This window comes from Amphibalanus amphitrite, unplaced genomic scaffold, assembly GCF_019059575.1.
Source record: "Amphibalanus amphitrite isolate SeventyFive unplaced genomic scaffold, NRLGWU_Aamphi_draft 000331F_arrow, whole genome shotgun sequence".
In the NCBI taxonomy this organism is placed as follows: Eukaryota; Metazoa; Arthropoda; class Thecostraca; order Balanomorpha; family Balanidae; genus Amphibalanus; species Amphibalanus amphitrite.
Window position 1 is genome coordinate 79,048 of NW_024881826.1, and position 11,326 is coordinate 90,373.

Sequence of the window (11,326 nt, forward strand, 5' to 3'; positions counted from 1 at the left end):
ATATATATATATATATATATATATATATATATATATATATATATATATATATATATATATATATATATATTCGTATACTTCGGCAGAATGTCTTCATTTTTGCATGTGATGTTGAAAGCCAGAGCGTATTTGCATTTGATTCGTTTCTTTTCAGTTTGTTCTATGTGTCGAATAAGCGTTTTGGTTTCGTTCGGAAGTCGATATATTATATCACCTAATGACATATTGGCTAACCGGTTTCAACGATCATTCGTCATCGTCAGAGCCTTTCGTATAAATAAATGAACACTAGATACATATATCATACACAAAGCAAAATATCAGTATATGTGCTCAAAATCAGTTTTTGGGTTTGATATTTAAATCAAAACGAGCTATCTCGAGCTTTAAAATGATAGGCACTAGTGATATAGCTAAATGATGTTTCCTAGTTATATAAACGTCTGAACATGAGATAAAATAAGGCCTAAAACTGCTACATAGTAGGGTGCACTATCACCCCTCAGAAGGCACCACCGAATAGCTCAGTAGTGCGCCAAGACTTGATTTGTTTGTTAATGAATGGTGTATTCTTCGATGTCAGCAGGGCTTCAAAGATCCAGAGTTTCCTGTGGCTGTTACAGGACTTGATGATGCAGGTGTTGTCATTCAGCTCCTGTCTGGTCAGGCTGTGGTCATGGTCGTGTTCCATGTGGTCGTGTGGGCCACCTGCGTTCCTGTGCATTGTGAGACGTCGCGATAGAGTTGTTGTTGTTGCACCGATGTAGTGTTTTGGATGACGCCGGCAGTCGTCATGTGGGCAAGTGAACTTGTACACTACACAGGTGCGCTGCAGAGAATCAGTCGGTGAGTTCATGTTGTTCTTCATGAACAGATTGCTGGTTCGTCTGTTCTTGTAGTAGATGACAAGGTTGATGTCCGTGTTGTCATCGCTTGGTATGACGTTGTTGTTGATGATGTTTTTGAGAGCGCGCTCGTCAACTTTGTGAGAAGGCGACATTTGGTTCTTGTAGAACAGCCTGATGGTGTAACGTTTGGCTACTGCAGGTTTAGTCTTTGTCTGGTTGTGTCGACTCAGTTGGGCCTGGATTTCTTTGTCGATGTCCGTGTTGGAGAAGTTGTTGTTGACCAGAATCTGCTTTACATGCTTGAGCTCCTCGTGTAGCGCCTCCCAGGTGTTGCAGTACTTCACTGCTCTTCTCACGTAGGCACGTATCACACTGGTTTTGTAGCGCTCTGGGCACTCGCTCTTGCCGTTCATGCAGCGTCCCGTGTTTGTGGGCTTTCTGTACACGGTAGTTTTGAAGGTTCCATCACTGGCGTCGACATCGAGATCCAAAAAGGCCAAACGCCGTTCCTTGTTCTCTTCGATGGTGAACTTCAGGACGGAGTTTTCTTCCATCTTTGTTTTCACGGCTTCTAGCTGTTGAGGATGTTCAACTTGTAGGAAGATGTCATCTACGTACCGACAATAGATGGATGGCTTGGGCTGGACGTCCAGCATCACCTTGTTCTCGAGCTTGCACATGTACATGTTGGCGAAGAGGCATCCCAGGGGCGAGCCCATGGCTACTCCGTCCTTCTGCCGGAAGAGCTGTCCTGTGGGGCTGCGGAAGAGAGTCTCAGACGTACATGCAAGCAGCATCTTCCAATATGTCATTAGGTGATATAATATATCGACTTCCGAACGAAACCAAAACGCTTATTCGACACATAGAACAAACTGAAAAGAAACGAATCAAATGCAAATACGCTCTGGCTTTCAACATCACATGCAAAAATGAAGACATTCTGCCGAAGTATACGAATATCAAGGTCAGCCCGGCAGCAAGAGCAAAGCGATTCACCAAGGATTACCGAAGACAACTAGTCATTCATGAAATAGAGGCGAAGGAGAATGAGCTCACCCAACTGAATGAGAAACTCGCAGCACTCAAGGCGCAGCTCTCCAAATGTCTCATCGACGGACATGTCCGAGAACAAATGCTTGACAGTCTGGACGATGTTATCAAGAAAAGTGATCATGGTGCTAGAGTTAAAACGATCAAGAAGCTGTCCAAATTATACGGTGGCTCACTGATGCTACCAGAGGCAAGTGATGGGTACCTCAATCTGTCTTCACTCGAATTGACTGAGAATCAAAAGGACCTCTTGAACATGGGACTTAACTGTCACATACAAAGTAGGTTTGATCCACTTGAAAAGCAAGCCAATTTGGAAATGCTCTATCAGGATATCGTTCAGCTAGAACAAAATAAGAAAGTGTTAGTGCATGAGGATCTTAAGACGCTTCTGGCCGCCGAAGGCAGAAAAGTCAGAGATTCACAAACCAGCAAGCTGATGTCTGAAAGTATGAAACAGGCCGCCAAAGAACTGAAAGAAAACGAGTCCATCGTTGTCAGACGGGCAGATAAGTCATCCAGTTTTGTTATCCTGAACAAAGACGATTACCTTGCAAAGATGAACACCATACTCTCTGATGAGAGTAAGTTCGAGACAGTAACACGAAACAACACAAGAGAGTTCCAGGCCAAGGTAAATCAGCTGATTTACGCAGCCAACGCTGTGATTGGTGGCGAACACTTTGATCCGATCGTAGGAGACTACACACCTGGGTACGCCTACGGTAATGTTAAGACTCATAAGGCGGGCTATCCACTACGACCGATCATATCGCAAGTACCGACTCCGACCTATCGACTGGCGAAGCGACTCAACGATCTGATTGTGCCTTACCTGCCAGACCAGCACTGCCTGAAGTCTACAGGGGACTTCGTCGACATCATTCATTCCAGCATGCCTTCAGGAACAATGGCATCACTGGATGTGGAGAGTCTCTTCACCAATGTACCGGTTGGTGAAACTATCGAGATCATACTGGACTGCGTGTACAAACACCCGACGCTACCACCACTGAAGCTCACCCCCAGCATCCTTAAGAAGATGCTGCTTGCATGTACGTCTGAGACTCTCTTCCGCAGCCCCACAGGACAGCTCTTCCGGCAGAAGGACGGAGTAGCCATGGGCTCGCCCCTGGGATGCCTCTTCGCCAACATGTACATGTGCAAGCTCGAGAACAAGGTGATGCTGGACGTCCAGCCCAAGCCATCCATCTATTGTCGGTACGTAGATGACATCTTCCTACAAGTTGAACATCCTCAACAGCTAGAAGCCGTGAAAACAAAGATGGAAGAAAACTCCGTCCTGAAGTTCACCATCGAAGAGAACAAGGAACGGCGTTTGGCCTTTTTGGATCTCGATGTCGACGCCAGTGATGGAACCTTCAAAACTACCGTGTACAGAAAGCCCACAAACACGGGACGCTGCATGAACGGCAAGAGCGAGTGCCCAGAGCGCTACAAAACCAGTGTGATACGTGCCTACGTGAGAAGAGCAGTGAAGTACTGCAACACCTGGGAGGCGCTACACGAGGAGCTCAAGCATGTAAAGCAGATTCTGGTCAACAACAACTTCTCCAACACGGACATCGACAAAGAAATCCAGGCCCAACTGAGTCGACACAACCAGACAAAGACTAAACCTGCAGTAGCCAAACGTTACACCATCAGGCTGTTCTACAAGAACCAAATGTCGCCTTCTCACAAAGTTGACGAGCGCGCTCTCAAAAACATCATCAACAACAACGTCATACCAAGCGATGACAACACGGACATCAACCTTGTCATCTACTACAAGAACAGACGAACCAGCAATCTGTTCATGAAGAACAACATGAACTCACCGACTGATTCTCTGCAGCGCACCTGTGTAGTGTACAAGTTCACTTGCCCACATGACGACTGCCGGCGTCATCCAAAACACTACATCGGTGCAACAACAACAACTCTATCGCGACGTCTCACAATGCACAGGAACGCAGGTGGCCCACACGACCACATGGAACACGACCATGACCACAGCCTGACCAGACAGGAGCTGAATGACAACACCTGCATCATCAAGTCCTGTAACAGCCACAGGAAACTCTGGATCTTTGAAGCCCTGCTGACATCGAAGAATACACCATTCATTAACAAACAAATCAAGTCTTGGCGCACTACTGAGCTATTCGGTGGTGCCTTCTGAGGGGTGATAGTGCACCCTACTATGTAGCAGTTTTAGGCCTTATTTTATCTCATGTTCAGACGTTTATATAACTAGGAAACATCATTTAGCTATATCACTAGTGCCTATCATTTTAAAGCTCGAGATAGCTCGTTTTGATTTAAATATCAAACCCAAAAACTGATTTTGAGCACATATACTGATATTTTGCTTTGTGTATGATATATGTATCTAGTGTTCATTTATTTATACGAAAGGCTCTGACGATGACGAATGATCGTTGAAACCGGTTAGCCAATATGTCATTAGGTGATATAATATATCGACTTCCGAACGAAACCAAAACGCTTATTCGACACATAGAACAAACTGAAAAGAAACGAATCAAATGCAAATACGCTCTGGCTTTCAACATCACATGCAAAAATATATATATATATATATATATATATATATATTGTTGGTTTTGGAGAAGGGGAAGATAGTTGTTACCCTGCTTGATGCCGGATAGATAGATAGATAGATAGATAGTTTATTAGATGCCTCCACTGGCATGGATTTTGTGGCATGCACGTCAATCACACAAGATAAAAGGTAAAATACATGACAATCAAGCCGGTAAGCGACCTTGAACACACCATTGTAAACATGCGTAAAAGGAGATAAAACAAAATGCTATAACACTAAAAACACAAATAAAAGTAGATACACTACACAACACACGACCATAAATCACCTATTGTTCCATGTGGAAATCGCGCGATACGTAAAGCTGCGCCGCGCAAACTCGGTCCTCACTCTCGGTAGCTGGAGCAGGCCGTTGGCCACCGCCCGGGTTTGGCGGCCCGAGACATCGCTTCGGTGGATCAGCTGCCCAGTCAGTGCCTCAGCCCCACATGCAGGGTTAAGAAGGCGACATATGGCAGCGATGTCCCGCTCATGCACCGTCTCATCGACTGTGGGCCATCCCAGCTCCAGTGTTGCCGCAAGGTACGATTGTACCAGATCTGGTACAGTTCAACACTTTCTGGTACGCTGGTACACTGAGGCCGAAAGCTGGTACATTTCACGGTTTCGCGCAAGCATTTCTTTTTTTACGTTAAATTTACATATTTCTGCCTCCAAAAATCAATCAGAATGAATATTAAAACGAATATGCTGTAACAGGAAGACCACTTAAATAAGCATCTTCCTAAGCATGTTCCTATAGTTCGTTTTTTTCAAAACCGGTTTGAATCCAACTACATTGTTCGACTAAGCACGCGTTTTACCCGGCGAAACGACCAAAAAATGAGCTTGAGAAAATCGAACGTCGCCTAACGTGTGATTTATTCCCGATAAATTCCATGCGCACTTTTCAGAACTTAACATTGGAACAGTGATGATGTCATGCTGTCGAACTTGCATTGCAATGTAATGTATAACCAGTACCTATTACTACCATGGACAGAATTGTTTATTCCGTTCTGACCTCGGTAACAATGAAACTGAAATTTTCCTTAAATTCGTCGACACATTAAGCCACCGTAGGGATATTAGCTGCCAGCTGCCACGAGTGACGTCATCATAGTATGATAATTTTTGAAGATATTTGCATGTATTTACCGAGCATAATTTGAAATTGAATATTTTACCGGTAATAAATTATTGGTCAGACGCTGAAGTTGACAAAACTAACGTGAGAGCTTCGATAATGAACTTTGAGCCAAACCGGTGTTGAAAAAAACGAACTATAACTTTACTCCTTAGCAATATAGTAGGTATGACTCAAAGTTAAAATTATTGTTAGCCTGACTTAGGTACGTAACATCAATGCGGTTAAAACAAATCACATTATGAAGTGGATACGGACAGCAGAGGCCTCTTGCACCAAACTACCTAGCTAGGTAAAATCGAAAAACCGGTTTCAGAATAAGCTAATCTAACGGTGGTAAATTTGTTTGCAATAGCCCAATACATAATCCTACATGTGCTTGCTAAATTTTGCACGCAAATTGTTACATTTGAGACTTGGACTGGGTATACGATGCAAAATAATCCAAGCATTGGTGCAAGAGGATTTTGGTGCAAGAGGCCTCAGATGTCGCATATATCCAAATATGAGCACCAAACACAGGAATTGACCGGAATTGATGTAGAATCTTGCATCTATGACGCTTTGGTGTATTTTACGTCGCGATCGGCCGCTTTTAACGCGAGTTATTCGCGAAAAACCGAGGGGGATCCCTTCGACCCCCTTATTCGGTCCAGGGTTGAGTTGAAAACGTGGCAAAGTTGTAGTTATTTATGAAAATTCGAGATAGCCATTTGGTTTGTCTTTTTTTAAATACGGTTCAATTTTTGAGTCTCTGCAGGCAGAGTCCGATTTTCTGCGATATTTTTCCGTGAACAACATTTTCGACCAAAAAATGGCCGAACATGATCTCAGTTTGACCTCTAACTCATGAACTGAGATGACCTAGAACCCATTTCTTTTTTAGTTATGTAAAATTGACGTCTGGAGAGTCGACTAGTCGAGATTTGCAGCCGTTTCTGAGCTATTTCCGAAAACCACAGGGGCCCTTTGCCTCCTCCATCCACCCCCCCCCCCCCCCCCACTTTCAAAGGGTCGCAGGTTAGAAGAGCTTTCGAATGCGCTTTTCTGCAGCGCTGTAGCTCTGTTCGCTTTCGAGTTATGCGCTGATTGATAAACAAACAAACAAATGAAAGGCAACAGTTGACCTTTGATAACCTCTGGTAACCTTACATTTAAACTGACCCAAGACATGACCAAATTACTTCGTCGTAATTTTTACGCTCTTTCGAATGCTACTTACTGTGTGTCACTACGTGGCCCAGGAGCCGAATTGGAGGAGGACATGCTAAAACACCGCCCCGCCCGCCCCGCATCCCGCCCGGCACGCTTGGCGACCAGCACCGGCCCGGCGCGGGCTAAAGAGTAAAAAGCGAAAAGCGAGTCCCGCGTGGGCGCACGTGCAAGCTGCAACATCCAAATAATTTGAGCGGATAACCCATATAGCTGACACACAATGTTGAAAGGCATGGTAGTCGACGGTCACAGGTAGGCAGATGACGTACCTTTTCTTTGGGTATTCTTCTGCCTTGTGCCAATGTCTTCTGATTATTTATATATGACGGGTAGATGCATATCCACCTGTGGAAAGAGAATCGTGGGCAATGTGATATTTGATAATTAGCGTCCGAAACAGCATAAAACAGCAACCGGCATCATAATCCCTTCAATCAAGCCTGTCGACGTCGCGGCTTAAATCAGGACTTGATGTTTGTCGAATTGGATGAAGTGTTCGAGAGTTTGGTGTTTGATTAATTTTCCCAATAAACAAACATAAACAAACAGTTCACAAACAATGGTGCTCGCGAACAAGTGACGTCACTGGCCGAATTTTAGTGAGCAAACAGCGAACAGTGCGCGATTGTTCATAAATTGTTCACGATAACAGCAGGGGGTAGATAAGACCCCCTCCCCAATGGTTTTCCTCCTAATTGAGCTAGAACCTTGCGGAAAAAGCGAGCGTTTGCGTCGTTCCGAAAACAACGATGGGTATCCGATTTTAAGGTCTTGGGTAAATCGGTGAACCCTTAGGTCAGGTCAAGTGTCCCAGGATCAGGTTTTGGTTTTTGGTAAATAACTTCGCCACAAATGGTAGCAGAGGCGCGGTTGTGGCGCCACCGTGCTCGCCGTGGCCAGGCGCGTCTTACTTTTTGTTTGGGTTGGGTCACATAACCCGCGCACCGACGGGGGTCTGCGCCAACTCACCCCCGTGCCGTGCTCAATATGATGCCAATGCAACAGACTGAGACAACAACCAAGAAAAATCAGGCACAAAAATGTGAGTGAAAATGAAGCAGCAAGGGAAGTATGGGCAGGATGCAGAGGGGGGGGGGGGGGCAGGACTGTGGCCCAGCAGTACTTTCCACATGGTAATCATGCAGGATGTGCAGCGCAGCAACAGTGAGTCGTATCAGCAGCACCAAGCAGGATGCAACCTCATGTAGACCATGCAGACCTCGTAGACGAAGACGCACCACAGCACAGCAGATACCTCGGACAATTCAAATTCAGACTAACAGTCGACACCGGTGGCCGAAAACCTTGCAATTGAAGATTTGTTGACAGGTTGCCTGTGCCACTTTGACTTGTCAGTTATAGTCTGAAGACAACATGCGAGATGCGCTCACAGCTGTTGAAAGAGACTAAATTCAGCTAAGCTTTTTGCGGTATTATTAGGTACTTTTATGGCATCCCAAGACAAACGCTTGTTTATCATCATGCAAAGATAATTTACGAAATTGTGACCCTACGTACAAAGTTAGGAGCAAAACATCTTTTTTAAAATGCAATTTGCGAAAAATCCACAGATGATAAACATACTAAGAAGAACCATAGCTTGTGCAATGATTTGAATGGTTGCGCTAGGCATGCTTCAGCCTTTGCACACTAACGAAAAATGTTGGCTCTGGAAGAATAGGTATTTGCATTTTTCGTGAAGTTACCCCTCCGTACCCTACTTGCATTTCAGTCGGGGGAGATTTGGTCAATCGTTGTCATTTTTTGCACATGCCATTTCTAGCAACCATGTGCCATAAATGACAACGCTATCAGCTATTTTTGGCAACGATGAAGCCGATTTCACTCCTCAGCGAGGAAATCACGATTTTGGAAATACAAGCACTGATTTTGGAAAAGAAGTGCTGCCACCTGGTGCAAGAATATAAACCAGCTTTAATATGGCCGTTGTTTGTATGGTATTCCAACGTTGAAGTATACCCTTTTTTGCATAGGCGGCGGAACGGGGGGGCACCGGCCTCCCCTTAAATTCTGCAAGGGGGCACCAATAGCAAGGTGCGCCCCCCCTTAAATTTGATGTATTAGTACCAGGGGCGGATTCGGGAAAACTCCAAGGGGAGGGTCATGAATCGAAGTGGTTTATTTATTTATTTATTTATTTATACATACAACAACATCCACAAGCATCGTGGCTTTTCAGTTGAGGTTCCCCTACCTATACCCAAAATTAAAACCTCAACGGATTTCGGCCACTTAATTTTGGTGGTGCCCTATTTTCAGTTTTTTCTTTCTTTATTTTTGGTTAGTCATGTGATGACTGGTGCCCCTGCTAGGCCGCTGGTGCCCCTGGAAAGACCTTGGTGCCTACCTACCCTGCCCCCTGACAAGCCTACGGTGGGCCCTGACATGACTTAGGTGCCCATGGGCCCTGACAGGCCCGTGGTGCCCCTGCCAGGCCTGTGGTGTCCTTGCTAGGCCTGTGGTGTCCCTGGGCCTTGGCGGGCCTGGACAGGCCCCTGGCGAGCCTGTGGTGCCCCTGTTAGAACGCAGGTGCCCTTGACAGGTTTGTGGTGCCGCTGACAATCCTTAAGTGCCAACGACAGGCTTGTGGTGCCCTTGACAGGCCCATGGTGCCCTTGCGAGGCCGCTGGTTCCCCTTCGAAGCCGATAGTGCCCCTGGCAGGTCTGTGGTGCCCCTGGAAGACCTGTAGTGCTTTTGCTAGGCCGATGGTGCTCCTGACAGGCCTGTGGTGCCACTGTGCCCACTGACAGGCCCGTGGTGCCCCTGCTAGGCCTGTGGTACCCCTGGCGGGCCTGTGGTGCCCCTGTCGGCTGTCAGGCCTGTGGTGCTCCTGGCAGGCATGTGGTGACCCCAGGCCTTAAGTCATGACCCATGTGACCTTCCCCCTGGGATTCGCCACTGATTAGTACTGCGATGGCTTCTTAGGAATTTGATACATGTAGGATAAATGGAATTTATCAAACGACAATAAGGAAGAGACAAACACATACATACTTGAGGATCAGCTTAAAGTTAACCACACACATGAGGGTGAACTGCCATTTTCGTTTAGTAAAAAAAAAACATAATAAAAATCATCGTGTCAGGGCTGTGACGAAAAATAAGTGGCCTAAATCCGATGAGAAAACAGGATTTGGGGGGACCCTAGGTTTGGCTCCTTGAGCTGGTGCCCCCCCCCCTTGTCTCAAATTGTTCTGCCGCCTATGCTTTTTTTGTAGCCTGAAGTTGGAACTTCAACTTGCAGCATCCAAAAATGATCAATATTGATCGAAAACATAATTTTGATGAAAAAAGAATATGCTGAGTTGAAAAAGGAGGCGATTTCATCCAGATGCGGTGGTTTACTTCTTGAAATTATTTTTGTTTATGACGGCCACTATGTAGTGACGGATGATGCGCGGCCGTCAATTAGCAAAAATAATTTCAAGAAGTAAACCACAATAGGATAAAATGGCCTCCTCTCTCAACTTAACATAGGTATTATTTTTTTCATCAACATGTTTTCAATCAACATCAATCATTTTCGGATGCTTCAATTTTAAGTTCCAACTTCAGGCCACAAACCAAACTACCATACAAACAACAGGCATATTAAAGCTGGCTTCTTCTTCCTGCACAGGTGGCAGCACTTCTTTTCGAAAATCAGTGCTTATCTTTCCAAAATGGTGATTTCCTCGCTGAGAAGTGAAATTGGCTTCATCGTTGCCAAAAATAGCAGAATCGTTGCCATTTTTGGCACGTGTGGCAAAAATAGCACGTGTTAAAAATGAAGATTGACCAAACCTCCCCCGACTGATTTGAATTGTAGAGGTGTGCCTAAGTGCTTTCTGAAATTACTAAGATCTGAAGTGTCACTTCTATGCATAGGTACCTACTTTTCATCCATGAATAAAACATTCAAATATACTCACCTTTCCTTATCCGAATGCTTCTTGTCTTGTGCGAAGACCATCGTAAAGCTTTCCTACGTACCAGAGGCCTTCTGCACCTCCCCCAACCTGAATTCCAATGGGCCCTATATTGATACCGCTATATCTAACCAAGGCTATAGAGCTCTTATCACGGTATATAGAGAACTGCTCTTATATCAAAACAATCACTGCACGCGTAACCTGAGCTCTGTTCGCACCCCGTTTATTTATCAGCAGGCTGCGACCATGCTGCTACTTCTTGGCTCCTCATTGGTCGAATTCAAGTGGTCTATTCGTTAGACCAATGAGAGGCCAATCCGCGCCAGCAATAACTTCCTTATATGGGGTAACTTCGCAATCTAAGCTGCGTTGCGCCATTGGCGGTTATGTGCGGCGTGTATGCCGCATGATTAGTAAGCGGCGACCACTAAATTAAAGACTCAAACGCCACGGCCTCCTCTAAGGATTTTTTCACTGGGTGGGAAAATTTTTCGCTACTCCCTTCCCCTATTTTAGGCC

At 45.3% G+C, this 11,326-nt stretch overlaps 1 protein-coding gene across 1 annotated transcript in view; it reads right to left on the reverse strand.

Annotated features, from left to right (window-relative positions):
* The window catches only part of LOC122388686 (signal recognition particle 19 kDa protein-like), a 32,479-nt gene extending 21,463 nt beyond the window's left edge, over window positions 1-11,016 (reverse strand). Inside the window, exons 1-2 of the mRNA XM_043379989.1 lie at window positions 10,808-11,016; window positions 7,144-7,219 (exon numbers count right to left, since the gene is read on the reverse strand). Of these exons, the coding sequence (XP_043235924.1) occupies window positions 7,144-7,219; window positions 10,808-10,848 (117 nt within the window). The 5' untranslated portion in view covers window positions 10,849-11,016. The remainder of the gene's footprint in view (window positions 1-7,143; window positions 7,220-10,807) is intronic.
* Window positions 11,017-11,326: the final 310 nt, after the last annotated feature.